The 22,571-nt window shown below is 27.2% G+C and overlaps 1 protein-coding gene across 1 annotated transcript in view; it reads right to left on the bottom strand.

Moving 5' to 3' along the window:
• Positions 1-19,762, bottom strand: part of LOC111619487 (guanylate cyclase 32E-like) — a 157,460-nt gene extending 137,698 nt beyond the window's left edge. Inside the window, exon 1 of the mRNA XM_023361216.1 lies at positions 19,148-19,762. Coding sequence (XP_023216984.1) covers positions 19,148-19,549 — 402 coding nt within the window. The 5' untranslated portion in view covers positions 19,550-19,762. The remainder of the gene's footprint in view (positions 1-19,147) is intronic.
• Positions 19,763-22,571: the final 2,809 nt, after the last annotated feature.

Raw genomic sequence — 22,571 nt, 5'->3', positions numbered from 1 at the left:
CTAATTTATTCGAAGTTATATAAAATAATATTTAAAAATTTCTATGAATTTTAGTACTATATTTTTTAAGTACATAGAAAATAAGGTCTTATTAAAAATACATTTTAACAAAAATTCTATTTTTTTAATCCTGTTTTATGATGAAAATATTATTTTTCATTAAATGTAGAATTTATTATTAATAATTTTATCTCAATAATAAGTTCAACTAGTTGAATTTAGCATTAAATCTCTTTGTAGATTCATTACTTATGTAGTTAAATAGAATAATTTAATAAATTTTCTAATTAAATAATATAAAACGACCAAATTTTAACGAATTAAATGTTTAAAAAAATGCCTTATTAACACTAACTTCCAAATGATTTATTTAATTAAATGAAATAAATAAATTCTAAAGAAAGATTCAAACAATCAGAAAATAAATAAAAATTGTACTAAGAAGACAATAAAATATTTCTTATTGTTCAAAATAAATTTATATATATATATATAAAAGAAAATATTGTTAGATATTTGACATTTTATAAAATGTCAGATGTAATTTTTTTTTAGTTTATCGTTATTTATAATTTTACATCTTTGAAACAATAAAGAATCTATTGTTTGCTTTTCAAATTTATAATTTTTCAGTAAGGATTAATGCTACATGCTACATTAAGAAGAATTATTAAATTATTTTTTTATGTAGTATGTAACATTAATTAATCCTATTCTAATAATAAGAAAGATTTATTTTCGAAAATTTAGTTTTTAGATATAGAAGTTTATGTCAATAATTATATTGTACTGTATATTATTAATTTTAATACAAAAATTATGTATTTATAAAGTAATTAAACGTATTAAATTTACGAATAATTGCAAATAGTATAACAATACAAGTTTTATTTTGTTTTTTTAAATTTTTCTGTTCTGAATTTACTAGATTTGGAAATGAAAATAAACTTGTAATTGTAACTATATACTTTAAAAGATATTGACTTCTACAGAATATTTATGTAAAAAAACACGAAACCAAATAAACAAATTCTATATTTTTCTTATTAAAAATCGATTTTAATATCGCTTCTGTAAACGCTTAGATAGATAATTTATACGAAAAGCGTACCCTGTAAAGCTGTATTTTCTGCATAGCGTATGCAATGTTTGACAGAGAAACAAACATTACGGGGACGGTTTTTTTAAATTCAATCGATTTGCATCTTACTTTGAAGGTCAGTCTTTAAATTTTTAGATTAGTCTCATATTAAGAAGATAATAATTTTCTTTTCTAATGTATTTTTAACTTGTAAATAACTTAAATACAGCATTTATTCTAAGAGAAAACGTCTTGAAATTATTGTAAGTTCTTAAGAATTTACATTTATTTCATCTCTACACTTACAACTTTCTTTAATTTATTGTTAAACATCAATAAAATAAAAGTTTAAAATACTGTTCATTAGTTTAAAATATAAATTATAAGTAATTCTAATTATATAATAAGTAGATTATGATCTTCAATAATATAATGAGTTACATTTCTACGTAACTTTATCTATATTTAGTACAATAAAAAGTAATTTACATTCTAAAAACATTAGAAAGTACAAATTTAATTTGATAAATACTAAAATCATATAATTAATTAATTTAATACATAATAATAAAGTTAAAAGTATATACAGTATACGTGTAGTCTAGTACATTCTATATATAATAGTGTTGTCTGAACTCTATATATATATATATGCTGTATATAAAATTATTCACGTTCTATATCCGTATAGAATACAGAACGTGTGAATCAGTTAACCAGTGAGACAGTCCCGAAGACATGCCTAGAGAATTTCATTTGTTTTGCCTGAAGACACGAGAGAATTGACCACAGAAGAGGAAAAAAACTGATTGAAATTGGCCAATGATGTCACAATAGATTCGTTATTTTTTAAATTATCAAGCAAAATGTTACTGTATATTTAAAAATTTAAGTTGTATCATCCTCAGGGATATGTGGAGAATAACACGGAACAGGTAAATGGGTTTTTTTAAAAAATTCGATTTCGCAACATTCGCATTTTCGACTTCCCAACGAGTAAAACGCATGCGTAAATCTCGCACTAGTGCCTGTTTGTAGAAAAAGTGTCGCCATTTTGTATTTTATTTTGACTCGGTTCTTGCTCTCCTGAGTACTTACAAGTCTGGTATTTTTATGCGCGCATGATTTGGGCACGCAATACTCTGTGCCAAATTGCAACTCCTGACATGTACTCCTTAATACTTCTAAGCTAGTAAGACAGGACGGCACCTCGATTTTATAAACAAGACATAGTATTGTCAATAATATTAAGTTACGACTCAATTATTAAGGTATGATTAATCAGATACAAATCTTGTTATTTAGAGATTATTAAATTCTTTCATAACATGATTTTTTCCTATATTAATTTTCGGAATTTTCCTAAACAAATTTTCATTAAATATCAATATTGCTATCTTTCTTCAACTATGCGAATGGTTTATCTAATTAAATTTTATGATTTAAAAACAATATAACAAAATTCAGAAATAATCCAATTTTTTAGGATATTTTTGAAACTTAATGTCGAGAATAATTAGAATTACATTTCATTGATTTTCCTGATAAATAATCAATTGATAAACTAGGAATTACTTGCATTTTTTATGATTAAAAATTGCATAATTTATAAAAATAGAATCGTTTTTAATTTCTCATTTGAGGAAGAATTTAACTAAAATTACTCCAATTAAAAATATTCATTTAGTTTATTTAAATCCTTAAAGAGTTATACATACATCTCGGCATTTTAATAATAAAATTCTTATCTAAGAATTTAAACTAATTAAATAAATTTTTAATATTAAAAACTATAAATTTTAAATCTATTATTTAAAATAATCTTTGAGACTTTATCTGGAAAATCAACATCCTTCGTCATTAAAATATGACTTTTTTGAATTTTTCAAGATTTTTTTCATATGTTTTGAATCTTTTTTCAATAAAAGTCTTCAAGTTTTTGATGATTTTCTCGATTTTCTGAACTTATTACATTTAATAATATCAATACTTAGTTACCTTGAATTATATCATTAAGAATAAATTTTATCTTAATATAGACACTCAGACATCTTACGTAACCAGCTGTTATTGTACACTGTAGATATTTGCAAAATTCTCTTGACGGTTGAATTATTTATATCCATATCTTACGAGGTCGTACATTACAATATTACTGTTACGACCAAATATATACAGATAAAAATGCTTTGCTCTACATGAGAATTAATGCTCCGAGTACTGTTAACATTCGATCACTTTCAAAGTAATAAATTATAATAATAAAAACGGAAATTTCAAAGTCTTCCGCTTAATTATACGAAATTTTAGTTTATAAGAAGTTCGTTTCTATATACAAGATCAGGCGCTATTACAGGAGGATCAGTAAGATCAATTGATTGGTGCCTCACATACTCGAAAAAAATTTTTTAAATCTGCTTCAATTGTGTCATTTAATGAGATGTTAAAGTAGATAGAATTTCTCTATTCTTCAATTATTTCCATTTTCACACGCATTCCCTAATTTATTCGAAGTTATACTATAACCGATCATTTCATTGGTCAAATTACGTTTTGATGACATCAACTATTCGCTCCATAAATAAAACTAAGAAAATGAAATAAATCACCATCATTAAATATATATCTTTCTCTCAATATATAACCTGAAGTATCCAAAATATAGCAGAATATTTTAGATAATACAACATTGCCTTGGAGTTAGTGAGGAAGATATTTACATATCTATCTCTCTGTAATCAAATTCTCTTCTAACGTTCTTATTTATCTTCATCTATCTCTTCCCTTTCTTCTTTTTATATTTGTTTTCATACTTTATTATCTGTACGTATGATATCAATATGATAAAACACTAGTACACATTCATTCCATTTTAAATTTATCTTATTATTTATTAATATATCAGTTATAACCTCTACATAACGTCATATATCGTTTGCTCCTAATAATGCCATTATTTTTAAAGCTGTGGCAATAATAGAAAGTGTTTATAAAACTAGAGTAAAAATACCTTTCAGCCTTTTATCACTCAGCTATTATTAAATCATATCAAACAGAACGGATGAGCATCTTAAAAATTGATTTTTGCAGCATTGCTACACTTCCTTCCTTCTAGAAGCTGATTCTATCAATTGATATTCTATTGTACTTACTTTATTATTATAGTTCTATTGTTTATTCTCTAAATCCCCTTTATTATCAAGGTAAAAACTTATTAAAACTTGGAATTTTGAAGTGAAAAGTTTTTAAATTTTATTCTTTCTCACTTCTTATAAAACAAGTTTCATTGATTTATAACGATTTACTAATTAAATAAACAAGCAAATTTACTTTTAAATACATTAAATGTTTAAAATATGGAGAGATTAGAGGCAGGCGACCACGATTGAGTGTATACGAACTTTCTGGCTGGACCGGAAGTCACGCGGTTTTTTAATTAATATAAACTTTTAAATATGATTTAAATTGTTATTATTATGCAGCTTGTAATAATGGATTTTTACGGCATAGGAATTATACTTTTCAACGTTTTTAAGTATAAAAGCAATGTGGGGCTTGGGGGCCGTCAAAAATCGAGTTCTGGGAGTTTTAGGTAGGATTCTGCCAACATGTGTGTATTATCGGGCACATCCCGATTTAGATTCTAAAGATGTCAGATATGTAAGGCGCGAGGGTAAGAGTCATCCCAAAGGGTTTACCTAACGGGGAGTATCCAAAACTTTGCGACTCGCAATATACCAGGAAAAGTGTGCAAGATCTTTTGTCTTCTTTTTGGTTCCTTTTCCACTTTATCCTTTTTCTTCCTTATCTCTCTTCTTCTGACTCTATTTCCTTCAGATTTAACACTCTCCTCGGGTGCGGCTCTCTACTGTTGTGTTGGCCCTCTTTACTCAAAGTTGACTCTTTCTGAATGTTGTGTTCACCCTCTTTTTCTCTCTTTCACGTTTTCTCTCCCTTTCTGTCGAATTTTCGTCATTCCCTTTTGTTTATTCTTTTTTCTGACCAATCATGATTTTATTCTGGAGGAAGTTGAGGTAATGAAAGATAAACATATTAGTTATTATTTAATCCTCATTCTCTTTTGTCTATTTTGAATTACATGTGTTCACGTGATATGGGTAGCGTAATATCTGTCACCTAACACTTTTGAAAAAGGGGAAAACAACGGTGTTTCAAGGAAAATACTAGGTGAACTATCGACGGTTCTCTTAGTCTTTTCCTTCGAATGTTGTGAGATTTATACCAATTAATTGATAATGTTTTAACTCTAATTCATTTCTCTGAATTATTTTCAATCGGTATTGCTAAAAATTTAGAAAGGGATCCCTAAAATTGGAAAAATACGCGAAATTCCTTCACAACGTTGCTTGATAAACAATCACGGTGTCGCATTTACACACACATCTTCGAGATATGGGTGCAAAGAGCATTTCGTCTGATATCTAACAATTGTTTGATGAACAACCAGACAAAACAAAAAAGGGATATAAAATACATGATATAGTTTAAAACGATAAAATTTCCAAATTATTATTAGCTTAAAATTAAAATAACTTGATTAAAATTATAATGTTAATAATAATTCACCAATATATATACACAGTTACATAATAAAAACCAAAATTTGGGGAAATGGAAAGTATCACAACAATCTTTATTTTGTATCAAATTAATAAGTATTTATAGCGTTAATGAGTAATCATGTCTTAAAAATCACAGCACATTATCTGTCTTATTTTCAAAGTTACAGTTGATTTACTGACATCTCTTACTTTTATCGATGGAGAGTTTGCTGTAATCATTTTATAGAAACGAATGAAAGTCAAACTGAGCAAAAAATTGCTTTCGTGTCAACAAAGGATTATTGTCAAAAGCACTTGTTACAAAAATTCTCTTATTCTTCCATCAATAAACATGTGATTTATTTCGTATCTATCAAGCATAGTGACAAGTAAAAATGGATTAAAATATATATTCTCTTTGAAATATTTTTGATTATTAAGGATAATTTTTTAAGCTTTTTAAATTATAAAGTAGTTTTTATTTTGTGCGCTTTAATAACTTAAAAATGCTTTTTCTTTTATATGAGATACGTCGCTATTATAGGCAGACATTGTTATTTATAAATATTTTCTGTACAGTTTTGTTCAAAATATCGCTGTAATTAATGTAGTTTATTCAAATGTAATTGAGAAATTTTATACATAAAATTACACACTGACAAGGAAAACAACTTAGAATCCTACGTAGTTTTGCCTTTCTGATATTGTCCGATGAGGAGAAGGGATGACAATATAAACTTGGTTACGTCATAATTTAAATATCTGTACTACAAAAATGTACGTCATCTCTTTTGTTTACGGTTTAAATGAATAATGATAAATTTAATAAAGCGTAGATTATTCTAAAATATTTCAAAATCACAGAAAACTGGTAATAACACCTTGTATTTATTAATACAGTAGAGCATCGATTATCCGACCCCCGATTAACCGACCGTTCTAGTCGGCAAATTTCAAATGTCCACTAGTGATGTGGCATTACAATATTTGGCTATATCTTGGCTACTTTAATATTATTTTTGTTAAATATTTGCGTGTTTTAGCTGGCATCAACAGCTCGACCATTGAAGGGAGGCCAGTATTTAAACGAGACTTAATTTTCTAATTATGAGTGGTTATTTGTTTCGTGAGCAATAAATTAATTTTTAACGATACAATAGCGACGATTATTATTTAAAAAAAATTGTTAGGCTTAACATCGATGAAAATTCAACGCGAAGTTGGTTAATAGCGATATACTAATATAATTACATGGGATATACTAATATACTATAGTAATAATGTATTTTTATTCATTCTTTTCGGTTATCCGATTTTTTCAGTTATCCGATCAACCTGAGTCCTCAATTGAGTCGGATAATCGATGTTCTACTGTATTATATAATATAAGCTTGTTTTATAAGTGTCCACATAATTATTCGAGAAAATATGACATTTTATTTTTGATTGGAGTATTTCAGTTTATAAATCTTCTAATGAAAATAATATTAACAATTATTTACTTGCAACCGACGTGTAAATCCCACTTATATCTTGGAAAATTCCATAGTCTAAGACTATGGAATTTTTCTTTCTGTTCATGTGTAAGGGCGTAATCCTCTCCCATCAGTATTCTGTATAGGAGGGAGAATACGTCCCAAAATATACTGAAATCCTTCTTTAGAAAATCTAAAACGATTTCTAAACTCTATATCGTCATACAGCATAAGAGGATTTATTTGCTTTCAAAATAATCTAATTTTCCTAAACTTTCCTCGTAAGGAAATGGAAAGTTTAGAAAAAAGTAGAATCGGGAGTCTTTCCATTCTGTTTAATAAATCAATTACTTTCAATGAGACCATTGTTTTGAGATTAAGATTTGTAAAAAACGAAAGAAAAATGGTTAAATCAGATCATTGCAGATCAAATGCAAATATATTAATCTTACTCGTTAGATAAACTACCAGACAGGTCTAGCCCACCAGTGGCCGAGTAGATAAAACCACTGAACACTGGTAATTTTTCACGGGTTCGTACCTGGCCAACGGGCTGGCCATGTGGAGTTTTCTGGATTTTCTTCACGCTAGTAATACTTAAATAAGATATGGTTTCCCATAAAAGATTTCCATTATTCTAAAGGAAAATAAACGAAGCGAGCGGGAGGATCAAAACCTGGCGATATCCTTAAAGAAGAAAAAATAATAGTCCAAACTTAAATGAAAGTATGGTGCGATAAGTCAAAAAATGACCCGCGAATATTCTTTTATTTTTGAACTCAGGGAACCATGGAACGTCGAGAAATGCAAAAAAAAGATGTGGCATTTACTGTGTGTATGGATGTTAGTGTGTGTATGAGGGAAGTAAAATTTTGTTCACCCACTTTAAAGCTTAATAATCCGTTCCTTTTGTCGAAAATTTACGAAATTTTGCAGGGAGATTTGTGTATTAAGGGCATTGATGCTATTAAACTTCTCAGGTTAAAGTTCGAGGGCGATCGTGTGTGATATCTTGAGTAAGGCCAGACTTAATGAAGATTTTATTCGTTATTATCATTTATAGTTTTTTATAAACTTCATCTCTACCCTCAAAATTACGCTTTTTTTCCATGTTATGATAAATAATAATATAACATTTTAAAAAAGTGAAATTTAATAACAGGTGGGGCCACACGCAATTTTAAATATTTTTTCCTGGAAAGTTAAGCAACTCACTGCTGGATTTTTTAAAAATAAAACAGTAATTTCGATAAATTCTTAAAATTATTTTTACATATTTTACCGTATGCAACAACCATTATAAATTGTACAATTTAGTGTTAAGGCTAGAGCATATTTTTAATAAAGTAAACGCATTGTTAATTTAGCTTCGTAATTGTCACAACGTTTTACGTTTTGAGTAAATTTTATTTAAAAATTAAATCGCTAAAATATTCAAATAAATGTAGCAATATAATTATAATTTCATTTTCAGTTTATACGACGTCATATTATACATTCGAAACAAGTAATTATATAAAGTGCTGCGAGTATTATTCCTCCGTTTAAAATTAATTTTTTATATAAGAAAACTCATCTATTGCATATTTTAAAATTATAATTACAAATGCTTTTATTGTGGCTTATATCATACCCTATAATTTACCGTATAAATAAACCATTCTGAAAAATTTTTCAATAATATTTTTAGCATTTTATAATTCGTTTTTATTTAAAGAAATACTTCCACAATAATTTAATATAAAAAATATATTTTAAAAAATGAGTTAATTTGATTTTAAAACTAAAAACTATCGCCAAATTTCAAATGATCCCATCAAAATCTTGATTAAAACACGTTCCTATTCTTTATGTTCATTTTATTGTAAACCAGAATCAATGCTTATAGGGATTATAAAGAGAATCAAGATCGACAGCAATTAATCATAAATCTCTATAAGAAGATTCAATACGAAGTGACATCAATTGAAGAGATGAACTGATGCTATTTTTACTTTAAACTACATGATATGTATGAAGCAAAGCGTTATAAGTACTGTATTAAATTCATTTGATTTTGATTTGAATATTGAGCTACTTCAGAACATTTTTAAATCAATTCTTAAAATATCTGACTATTTTTTTCTTTTGCAAGTTTTCGTTCTTGATACCTACTTGAAATAATATGGCTAAATTATTCTAAATTATACTTCAAAGGCTTGAAAGATATGAATTGAATGTGTTTTATCAATAATTAAAATGTGCTTTAAATTATTTAAATAGAAAGCAAAGTAATGCAAAAGTTTTTAAAAACATACACACATCACATACACCTATATACACCCACACAAACCCCCCATGCACATATTAAAACAGTAAATTATTTATTAATTTACTGTTTTAAAATATTTTCAAAAGATCAATAATTGTTCTTGATCAGATGGCCAGGAGGAGATGAAGAAAAAAAAAAAGAGGAATGAACTGGAAAGAAATGGAAGAAGACAAGTGATAGAAGGATCGAACAAGATAGAGAGATTTTAGCAAATTGATCTAGCAGCAGAATTTGGAAACTAGAAAGATTATGATCAAAACATCGAAACTCATTCTTGATTCGAAGACAAAGGAAGAGATGGAGGGAAGAGTGATTCAGAAGAGAAATGGATTAGTAGACAAGTGATGGACGAATCGAGCCAAATTGAAGACTACCAAAATGACTCTGAAGCGTAACATGGAAGCTATGAAGATGATAATGATCAAAAATCTCAGTAATCAATCTTTTAATACGGATAATTTATACTTTAATCAGATATTTTGAAAATTAAGAAATTTTCCTGGTGTGTAATCAACAATTTATATTACGAATGCATTTAAAAATATTTTACTTGAATTTATTAATTATTACTTAATAATTATTAACTATAACATCTTATACGTCTAATAAATAAATATTTTATCACATTTTTACTTAAATATTTTTACTTTTAATATCTACATTTTTAGTTTCCGGTTTCTGGTCATTTCATGGTGGAAGTGTGTTTCTGAATGATAAAGTCGTTGGAATTCTTTTATGTAGAGATTATATTTTTAATTTACTTAAATTCTTTTACATTTAATTTATTTTTTAATTATTTTCGTAATAAGTCTATTTATTATTGCCGTCTTTAATTGCCGCTGTTTATTTGAATGGTTATAAATGAGTACCTTTAATAATGTTAATTTTTAAATTAAAATTACAATTTTATGTTTACTAATTGTAATAATAATATTTTAATAAAAATAAATAAATTCGATAAAATAGATAGGATATTTTCTTAATAATTTAGCAAATAACGCGATAGTAAACGATCCTCTGAAAGCCCATCACTTTGCTAATAAATTTATTATTAAAACAGAGAAAAATATATATACTTTATGTGTTATGTGATGTGTTACGATGTTAAATTCTGAAGTCTTTTTTAGACATTACAATTTAACAACGTGAAATCTCTACTTAAACATTTACTACATCTAATTTGAATATCTTAAAATCATTAAGAGACGGATTACAAATTTACTTTTAATTATCTTTTTTCGCGTGATTTAATGATTTAACAACAAAAAATGAGTCAATGAAGCATTAATTACTTAATCCATTAGTTTTAAAATACAAATAAAATGACACCAGTTACCGATAAAATGTTGCCAAGAATATCGCGGCTCATGAATTTTAATTTCTTTGAATATTCATGATAAATATATTCTAGAAAATTATAAATGTCTGGCATAGTGTATAATGTAATAGATAATTTATTAATAGAAGAAAATGCATTTAATCTTTAACATTCTTCGAGCTTAACAGTAATTGTTAGACGATTGTATCACAGATCACGAGTTCGAAATTTTACTGCTTTCAATTCAATATCAACGACGCTTACAAATGGCAAATCTTCAAATTTTTTATTTATCACTGTTGACTTATAAATGGCTTCAAAGGGGCGTGAATTTGCAAACAGTAAACTTAGTTTCCTTTCATAAAAAGTTATGCACCTCACGAGCAAATAGAAGATTTTACAGTTGCACTTCTCTTATTTTTTATGAGTTAAGCTAGAGATAAACGAAAAATTCTGGATTTTTCCAGGGGAGAACCATAATCTTACTTGTTAGTTTTTGTTATTATTTTCTCCAATTAATAAAAGGTTAATTGAGAACAATGGTGTAAGTATTTATTTTCATGTGGTGTTAATAATTAGTATTTAGGTTTTAAATTAAATAATACATCAAACATGTTCTGTAGATTTAATTACAAAGTCCAAACGAATCGAATTCTTATGTATAAGAAACAAAGAGAAAATTGTATTCAATGACATGTTTCAAGAGAATAAACTTATATAATGATACCTTCGTCAACTGTCTATAATCTTTAAACCTATTTACGTATATTTATTTATAAATTAGTTAAATAAATTTAATTAAAATTTTGGGTGTAAATCTGTACAAATTCATTTAACCTTAAAATGAACCTGTGTATGGTTGTTCATTATGTATAAATGTACCTAATCCTTTGAGATTTTAANAAAAAATAATTTAAAATTATTTATTTTTTAAATTTATAAAAATATAAATTATTATTCTTATAAATAAATGTTAATTAACTTATGGAAAGCCCACTTGAGAGGCGCGAACCCACGACCAATTACCACTGTTCAATGGTTTTATCTACTCGGCCACTGGTAGAGAATTATTGGGGTTACTCCGCATTTTTTGTAAAAATCTATTAATTAACTTAAGCAATATTGGATTATTGTCCTCTAACCTTATTAGAAAATTAGCCATTCCTCTTATAAAATATGGAAATAAACTTTATCTATTCAATTCTAATCTTGAAGCATTCTCAGGGACATCAAATTCCAGCCAAATTTATTAACGTAATTACAATTACTTTTTTCGATATTTTTAAAAAAGAAATTATCTGTAAAATTATTAAATCTCGATAAAATTTTCCATAGAAATTAAAATTAACTTTAAAAAATTACAGTAAAACCTGTCCCAAAAGGAATCTTAATAAAACGGAAACATACGAATTAGAAACATATTAAGTACAGTACATAGGTTTCACTGTAATTGCATTATTACCGGCAGATAAAGAAATTCGGCTCTATTGAAGAAATGCAAAGAAAAAAATTATGTAAATTGCAATTTATAATATTAATAAATGATATGAAAAATTAATTATATTCACAATAAATATAGAAAATTTTCACGAAATGCTTCAGCTACTTAAGTCCTGTGATTAATTATATGCTGATATGTGAATGAAATGTATTGTCAGTATAAGAGCATGCTTTAACTCTTCAGCTGTCCTTTGTAATTTGCCATATCAGAATTAATTTCCATTATACACATTTATAAAGTCCATAATAATTAGCTTATAAAACTTTTCTGCAAACTTCTCTAAATTTACGTTGCGGTTCCTGTAAACTTGCATTTTCATGCATAATTTTCAGTTTAAAGCTTTATTTTATAGTATTATTAAGCATAAAAATGTAATTTGTTAAGAAAATTTTTAAAAAAGTATATATATATATATACTTTTTTAAAAATTTTCTTAACAAATTACATTTTTATGCTTAATAATACTATAAAATAAAGCTTTAAACTGAAAATTATGCATGAAAATGCAAGTTTACAGGAACCGCAACGTAAATTTAGAGAAGTTTGCAGAAAAGTTTTATAAGCTAATTATTATGGACTTTATAAATGTGTATAATGGAAATTAATTCTGATATGGCAAATTACAAAGGACAGCTGAAGAGTTAAAGCATGCTCTTATACTGACAATACATTTCATTCNTATATATATATATACAGGTAAAACCTGTACAAAACAGAACCTGCCTAAACGGAAAAATGTCTTGAAAATTGAGCGATTTTCTGTTTAAAAATTAACCCTGCCAACGGGAAAAATATCCATTACTGTACGATTCCGGTTTACACAGGTTATCGTATTTTAAGATTATCTCTTAAATTCGTGGCTATTTTAACCCAGAAACAAAATTTAATTATCAAATTATAAAGGGTCAAATTACATGGAAGGAAATGACTCATTCATTGCATTCTCTATGTACGTACTGTACGTAGAGAATGCAAATAACATAAAAACTTACAGGCAAAGAGATAGAACATAAAACATTTTATGGGTGATTTTATACGAAAATTTAAGAAAATTCGAGTCATTTTTTTAGATTAAACATCAAACAAATTTAGGTCATTTTTGGATATAAACGATTCGTTCTCTAATCAAATAAATTCAGAATGGTTGATTTCACTTTCGTATTATAACTTAATTAAGCAAAATTTATATAACAACTAAGTACTCAATTACTTAATTAACAGATAACAAAGTTTAAGAAGTAAAATAAAAACCCCATTCACTCGAAGGAAGAAACAACGATTCGGAGAGAGACAAAAGAGAATGTTGTATAAGTGACTACAGATGAGAACAGAACCTTTATTTTATTTATTTATTTAATTATTAAAATATTTCAGCTCTATAGAACATATACATTGCATAAAATGGTGTTATAATAAATTCTAGAGGCAATTAAAGCCTAAGAATCTATAACATAGGAATGACTGAATTTTAATTTTAAAAAGCACTCAAAGTATAAGAATTCCAGTTCTTTCCTCTAAAATTCAGGATGATTAAAGTATTCTAATACAAAGTCGTGGGTTCGGACCTCACATAGCGATCCGAACCCACGACTCGTTTTTTAAAGCTGCAATTATAATAGCAAGAGATTTTTTAACTTAAAAATAATTTTAATTCTGCTTAAATTTTTGTATTTAAATGTATTAAGTTTCGATTTATTTGTTTAGTGTTTATTATAAAGAAACAAATAATTATTTAATTTGCATTATATAAAATCTAAAATACAATAGTTTTATGTTATTTTGTTTCGAAGATCGCAAAATGGTGAGAAGACACGCGAATAGCCACAAATATGGATCCTCTCTTCCTTTCTCAAATCATAAAAACATGAGTAAGCTTGGAAGGTGTCTTTAATGAAGAACATAAGTAAATATAGATTGATGAAGTCATCTTGAGGGAGATATGTAGAAATTTGGAAAGGTTTAGACGAATTCCCATTTTAGATTTGAAGGCAGCTGTAAAATCGAAAAACAAATGTTGTATTGATGTTGCAAGTATACACTTCATACAGGAATTGAGTCAAAGACCAACTTTAGATGCAAAAAGCATGCGTATAATTTCTGCTAATTTATTAAAAGTTGAGAATGTATACGTGATTAAAAACAGAGTCTCCTCCATTTCTCTACCAGGCATGAAAGCAAACTGTAGGTTAAATTTTTAACTTCCATCCATTATTTAGATTTCGGTGTTACTAGGTCTGTAAATAGTAAGTTTGCGTAGAATGGATAAAAGAGCGATTGGATTCAGATGGTCCTGTTTCTTATAAATCAAGCTGAAATTGGTGAAGTTCCACACAGAAAGCACAAATCCAGTCTGAAAGATAACGTTAAGTATATTCAGCAATTAAAGCGTATTTAAGAAGCACTGTAGGGATAAGGTCTTTTGTTTTCGTGTTGTCAAGAGCTCGAGTCGTTGAGGTTAAAGTCAAGTCTACAATTCGGGGTAAAATTGGTAGAAATGAGAGACTTGGTAAAAGTTGAATACTTTTCTGTAAAATAAATTTCTACCCTTCATAAGTCAATGTATTTATTGACGTTCCTCTTATAAATTGAACTTGTATAACTAAAAGCTGATTGTTTTAATTTGTGATAGGTTGTACTGAATTTGTTTCAAGTGGCTTTTTTATAAGCTTAGTAGAAGTCTTTTAGGCACGTTCCCATGAGCAATATCGTCAAAACTTTTGGAATGTTTTGACGATATTTACGGAAATAAAATTTCATTCTGTTCTACTTTATTACAGTAATAGTATATCAAGGCTATAAATAAATGCGATTTGTGTTTTTGCAGTAGATATTGACAATTTTTGACGCTTTAAATAGTAGTTCGATTGACGTCTGTGGAGGAATTATAGATATGCAGAGGTATTTGTTGATTGCTGCTGAGAGGTCTCTATAATCTTAAAGGTTTGTTTTAAACCTGAGGCGTAGGCGTAAGGATTTGGTATAAGAATTTACCGTTTATGGCTATTTTAGTCATAATTTTAATGAGGAAAGATTTCTTCTAGTACCTCCTAACTGCTTCACGAGGTGATCAGCAGATCCATTGAGAATCATGAAATCCATTACAAAGTATCATTTTTATTTCAAAAAGCAAACTCAGCAAAACTTATATTCTATAGTTTGTCAAATATAACGAATTTTCTGTTATTAGTTGAAGTAGTGTTTCCTCTATAGTTTCTAATTGTTTCCTTATTTTTATTGTAGAAATTAAAACAGAATCCATATCTGATGCTATTCTAACAGTAGCATCTTCCATGATTACAATGAAGAAGGACTACATTTTCATTTGATTGAAGAGAATGCCAAACGACCAAATTCGGAAGTGTATTCTGCGGGAAATTTTAAGGTATTAAACTTGTAATTATTTATACTAGATTCAAACGATTGTAGACCTTTTTTTGATTATTCCAATTAGGTTAGATGATTTTATATGTTTAAGATCATCCAGCAAATATACTAAAAAACAGATCTTGCATATTATAAAAGTATAACTTATTTCTATAGGCCACTGCTATTGTGAAATAGAGAAAGAGGAAGTTATTGCGGTTTTGATTGGTGTGAAGAATAGCCAGATTATAATTGGTGTTTTTAACATCAGGACGAGTGACAGGTGCGGAAGTATTTATCGTAAAATATACGAGATGCTGATAATATCGTTCATATATTTTGTATAAACTTTATGTCATATAACAAAGCTTCTAATTCGAACTTGGGAACCTTGAAACTTTAGTATAAAAGGGCAGCGTTTTTCGTTCTTTTTCATAGAATTGAGTAATTAATGATTTAATGTTTATAATATTTTTTGGCGTTTTCTCCAGAAAATGAAGATAGAATTTCTGGTAGCTTTGAACTTAAGGGTGTTTAATTAAGTTTTGACTTCTGAAAGCAGTAACACGAAAGATTTTTTCTTTGTATCTATATCTTCTATAACAAGCTCATTTTTGCAGAAGTTAGAAAGACTGGCTTCCAAACTTTCATCCAGGATATAATTTGTTTTCATGCGAATCCAATTTATACTTCCGAACTTCTTTAATGAAATCTTCTTTGTTACTTTCTTGCACTATTTCAGTCCTTTGTTTTAACTTTTAAGTTTTCTTTGCCAACTTGTTCGATAGAATTTTTTAATTTCTTTATGACTACTATTTTTTAAAATTCTGCTGTTTATGATCCAAAGTCTTTTAGAATTATTTCCTGTAAGTCCTTTAAATTGGGCTTTTGTATAAATTTGTTTAAATATTATCAATAGTTCCGTTTCCTCAACGTAGAAATTCGAAGAAACGACAAAATATTCTAGTAAATTAGACTGCGTCAAACAATTTTTTGTTACATTTTTCTTTGAAATTTTCGATCAAATTTCCATTAGAAATTTTCAATCAATCAAAACTTTATTCGTATTAGGCGATTCCCTGTTACAACCGAGGGGGACGCCATACCCGGGAGTACTTTCTATGGGAAACTAGCCCTTTTTAGGTGTTACCGACGTAAAGAAAACCCGGAAAACTTCATGTGGAAAGCCTATAGGCTCGACCCAAGACCAACTACTAGTGTTCAGTGGTTTTCTCCACTCGGCCATTGGTTGGTTCCTTTTGTTTTTTGGAGTTTGACTCGTGCTATTCTATATAAGGTCCTCTAACTTTTCGGTCGCCATATTGTTGGGTATTTTGTACACGTTCTCCATACGTACATTAAGAAGAAGGAGGAATTACTATGAAAATAAGTTGCCATCATCTTCTATGTTTAGTTGAGCAAATTTGAGAACTGATTGACAAATATGAGAACAGATAATATACCAGTATTAATATTTAATAAAATTTTTCAGGCATGAAATAAAGATCTTCAAGTAGAGTCCTTCTTCAAGTTTATATGTGTAAACAGTATGTANTCCTTTTTCTGGTATCTCAAACACTACTCGTTAAGTGTTATCTAATTATATGGAAGATGTGAGTAGTTTGTATATACTTAAGTGTGATATAAGTTAACGTTGAATATTCTTATAAACATTTGGAGTGATGGGGAATGGAGATACGTTCTTCACGCTATTGTAACTAGAAGCAAATTGTCAGAGTTGGTTTCCAGTCAGAGCTTTTATCAACTGTACACGTATCGACCAGTAGATGTCGCGCCTCTATAGGACCATCCTAGGATAATAGAACAGGTGCAGGCACTTCGCTGATACAAAAAGTTATTTAATATTAATTAAAAATTACATTTTTTTAATGCAAGAGACTCAATTTTAAAAACTGCAATATTTAATTTCATGTTTATTTATTTTTTTCCATTTTAATATTTGTTTTACAGTGGGAAAAACACGTCTGAAATCCAAATCTACGTTTTAATTAATTCTTTTAGTCGTTTTCCTGATATAAAATGAAATAAAACAGCAATCTTTAAAGAAAAAAGTGTCTTAGAAACTTCTCATAAAATTGTTTTTTTAATTAAAATAAATTTTTATCGTATATTTATTTAATGTATTAATTAACTAAAACGTAATTAGAACATAACTGCCCATTTTCTTAATTATAATTACGTATTAACGAGTTTTTTTACGTGTATTTTACTTTATATATACAGTGAACCTGTCCAAAACGGAAACCTGCTTAAACGGGAAAGATTGTAAAGAACGGATTTTGTCTTAAAAAAGTAAACCTGTTCAAAATAGTAACCTGCCAAACGAAATAAAAATATTCGGCACCGTGCGATTCCGGTTTATGCAGGTTTTACTGTATATAACGTATTATTTTTTAAAAAAATATTATCTGAACGATTTAAACGCATAAATATCAATTTAAACGTTCTATTTTATAATTTTAAACAATAAAATAGTTAAAACTCTTTAATCAATCTGTTAATTAAGATTTAATAATCGCATAATATTACCAATTAAAAAGCAATTTTATATCTATAATACTTTTAAAAGCTTAATCAAGGAAAATAATTTTTTAGTTAAAATTTGAAAATAATCTGTAAATTATTATAATTTTAAAGCTAAAGTTAAATAAAATTAGAATTCTCTTTCTACTACTACTACTAATAATAATAATAATAACAAAATTTAATTAAAATAAAGAAGTTTATTAAATCACTAAATTAAATATAGTTTGAAAGAAAAATAAAGAAGAAAATAGAAAGGGAAACAAAGTAATCAGTCCATAAGTTTCAACAATAAATAAAGAAAAGTAATAACTTAATGGTTCTAAGTTGATAGCAAAGTCACTTTGTGCTATCTTCAAAAAAAGATAAATGATTTTTTGGATCCCATCTTTTACAGATTGGAAAAAAGGAAACTGTTTAATAGATCCAAAAACGTTTGGGTATTAATATAAAGGCTAAAATTCAATTAATAATTATTTAAATCGCTTGCTGTGACATGGTCACAATGCGGGTTGCAATATTTAATTATATTTTAATTTAAAAAACACCTGACTTCCGACCTACGCCGGAACTTCTTATACAGTTGATTGGGGTAGGAGGAATTAAGCTTTCCATATATAATCTCGATTTTCATGTATATAAATCCGTTTTCGAGATTCAGAAAGGACAGTCGAACAGACGGACGGAAGTTGTAGGTCGGCAATTTGAAAATTGCAGATCAATAATAGTAAATATAATAATACATAACTCACGAATAAAATGGCTGCCAATATAACTATATAATACTATTATACTATAACTAGTTATAGTATAATATATAATTTAATAACAAAGTTCGACTAATATAAAATTACTAAGCAAATGAAATTAACTTTTCTAAGGATAATTACGTATTACCCATGTATAAATTAATACTAAAACAGTATATTCTATACAGTTTCCTGCTATTTTATAAACATAGAAAATATAACTTTTAAAATACGTTTACTTACATAGGATATCATAGGCAATTTAAAAGCAGCAGCCATACGTCCTTCGTGTACACAAGTTTCTTGAGGTCCCAAGTAAACAGATATATTCTGGGTCCACAAAATTGCAGTTTTTAGTATACTTTCATTTTCATCACCGTATGTTTCAGCCACAATAAAATCTAGAGTATGATTATCGTGTAAGGGGTGTAAATTCCTGATTTCTTCAACAGCCAAACTTATTGCACCCGATATAGATAAACCAGGTCGAGAATAACCATTATCACCTTCACGACGTTGAGAACCTGTCAGATATCCTATAGTAAACGTGTCAGCAGTAACACAAACTCTGTTAAAGATGTTGAAAAGGAAATCGTTGACAACAGTAGTAATTAAATACACGTAACAAATTTCCATGATGAGCATGATCGTTGCAAAAATGATGTTGCAAACTTCATATTTTAGTAAAATTACTTAAGGACGATCCTTTTTCTGGTATCTCAAACACTACTCGTTAAGTGTTATCTAATTATATGGAAGATGTGAGTAGTTTGTATATACTTAAGTGTGATATAAGTTAACGTTGAATATTCTTATAAACATTTGGAGTGATGGGGAATGGAGATACGTTCTTCACGCTATTGTAACTAGAAGCAAATTGTCAGAGTTGGTTTCCAGTCAGAGCTTTTATCAACTGTACACGTATCGACCAGTAGATGTCGCGCCTCTATAGGACCATCCTAGGATAATAGAACAGGTGCAGGCACTTCGCTGATACAAAAAGTTATTTAATATTAATTAAAAATTACATTTTTTTAATGCAAGAGACTCAATTTTAAAAACTGCAATATTTAATTTCATGTTTATTTATTTTTTTCCATTTTAATATTTGTTTTACAGTGGGAAAAACACGTCTGAAATCCAAATCTACGTTTTAATTAATTCTTTTAGTCGTTTTCCTGATATAAAATGAAATAAAACAGCAATCTTTAAAGAAAAAAGTGTCTTAGAAACTTCTCATAAAATTGTTTTTTTAATTAAAATAAATTTTTATCGTATATTTATTTAATGTATTAATTAACTAAAACGTAATTAGAACATAACTGCCCATTTTCTTAATTATAATTACGTATTAACGAGTTTTTTTACGTGTATTTTACTTTATATATACAGTGAACCTGTCCAAAACGGAAACCTGCTTAAACGGGAAAGATTGTAAAGAACGGATTTTGTCTTAAAAAAGTAAACCTGTTCAAAATAGTAACCTGCCAAACGAAATAAAAATATTCGGCACCGTGCGATTCCGGTTTATGCAGGTTTTACTGTATATAACGTATTATTTTTTAAAAAAATATTATCTGAACGATTTAAACGCATAAATATCAATTTAAACGTTCTATTTTATAATTTTAAACAATAAAATAGTTAAAACTCTTTAATCAATCTGTTAATTAAGATTTAATAATCGCATAATATTACCAATTAAAAAGCAATTTTATATCTATAATACTTTTAAAAGCTTAATCAAGGAAAATAATTTTTTAGTTAAAATTTGAAAATAATCTGTAAATTATTATAATTTTAAAGCTAAAGTTAAATAAAATTAGAATTCTCTTTCTACTACTACTACTAATAATAATAATAATAACAAAATTTAATTAAAATAAAGAAGTTTATTAAATCACTAAATTAAATATAGTTTGAAAGAAAAATAAAGAAGAAAATAGAAAGGGAAACAAAGTAATCAGTCCATAAGTTTCAACAATAAATAAAGAAAAGTAATAACTTAATGGTTCTAAGTTGATAGCAAAGTCACTTTGTGCTATCTTCAAAAAAAGATAAATGATTTTTTGGATCCCATCTTTTACAGATTGGAAAAAAGGAAACTGTTTAATAGATCCAAAAACGTTTGGGTATTAATATAAAGGCTAAAATTCAATTAATAATTATTTAAATCGCTTGCTGTGACATGGTCACAATGCGGGTTGCAATATTTAATTATATTTTAATTTAAAAAACACCTGACTTCCGACCTACGCCGGAACTTCTTATACAGTTGATTGGGGTAGGAGGAATTAAGCTTTCCATATATAATCTCGATTTTCATGTATATAAATCCGTTTTCGAGATTCAGAAAGGACAGTCGAACAGACGGACGGAAGTTGTAGGTCGGCAATTTGAAAATTGCAGATCAATAATAGTAAATATAATAATACATAACTCACGAATAAAATGGCTGCCAATATAACTATATAATACTATTATACTATAACTAGTTATAGTATAATATATATATATATATATTTCCAATTTCGATGTAAGTTTTCTTTATAAATATATACTAATATATTTTAGAGAATATTTAATATAATTGTCCTACATTTTGATTTATTTATATTGAAAAAATATTTAAATTTAATCAAAATGTTGCTTCAAAGACATCTAATATGTATGAATATTATATTTCTATATGAGTTATATCGTTGTAAATATATTATATTTAAGATATATTTATAGCTCTATATTATAGAGCTATAAATATATCTTAAATAAAATCACAAAGAACATGAACATTCGTTCTTGTTTTTAATATTTATGCTTTAAATTTATAACTTTTCCAATAAATATTTATACTTTATAATTTCAGATATGAGTAAAGAAGAGTATTTTTTACAATAATAATATAAAATTTATTTCGTATTAATTACTTTTCCGGTGTTATATATACTAAGTATAATAGAAGGAAAGTATGGCGATCTGACATAAAATGACTTTCTACGATGTTTTTATTTTTATATAAATTTTTTATATAATTACATTTTTTAATTCAGGGGACCTTGAAATGTCCAAAAATGCAAAAACAAAATAGATTTATTTTTGTATGTATGGATTTTAGTGTGGGGAGCATGATATTGTTCGTTCACTTTAAAGCTTAATAATTCCTGTGTATTTTGTCGAAAATATCTGAAATTTTGTAGGGAGGTTTGGGTAGTAAGCTCATTGATGCTGTTAAATTTTGGTAGTTAAAGGTTGAAGTGTTGGGAAGATAGAGGGATCGTGTGTCATATCTCGAGTGGAGACTTAATGACTTTACTCGTTGTTAGCATTTAATAAAAATTTATGTCTACTATCAAAATGAAGCTTTTTGCCTTTTTATAATAATTAATAATATAAAAGTAACATTCGGCACCACACACGATTTAAATTTTGTTTGCCGGGAAAGTCATGCAACTCTTTATTGTATTAGTTGTATTATTTCCTTTATTGCAATATCCTAATATATAAATAAAATATTAAAATTTTCTGGCTTTATAAATATATTTTATATACTGTATTTAAATTAATTTTAGGTTTTAAATTTAAAGTTTTTTTTAATTATAATGATAATTGGATTTTTAACTTAGGTTAGTAAAGTAATGAATATAATTTAAAAATAAAGATATATAAT

The sequence above is a fragment of the Centruroides sculpturatus genome, unplaced genomic scaffold (genome assembly GCF_000671375.1).
Source record: "Centruroides sculpturatus isolate CEXI.00-Female unplaced genomic scaffold, Cexi_2.0 scaffold185, whole genome shotgun sequence".
Lineage (NCBI taxonomy): Eukaryota > Metazoa > Arthropoda > Arachnida > Scorpiones > Buthidae > Centruroides > Centruroides sculpturatus.
This window is presented reverse-complemented; position numbering and strand designations above follow the sequence as displayed.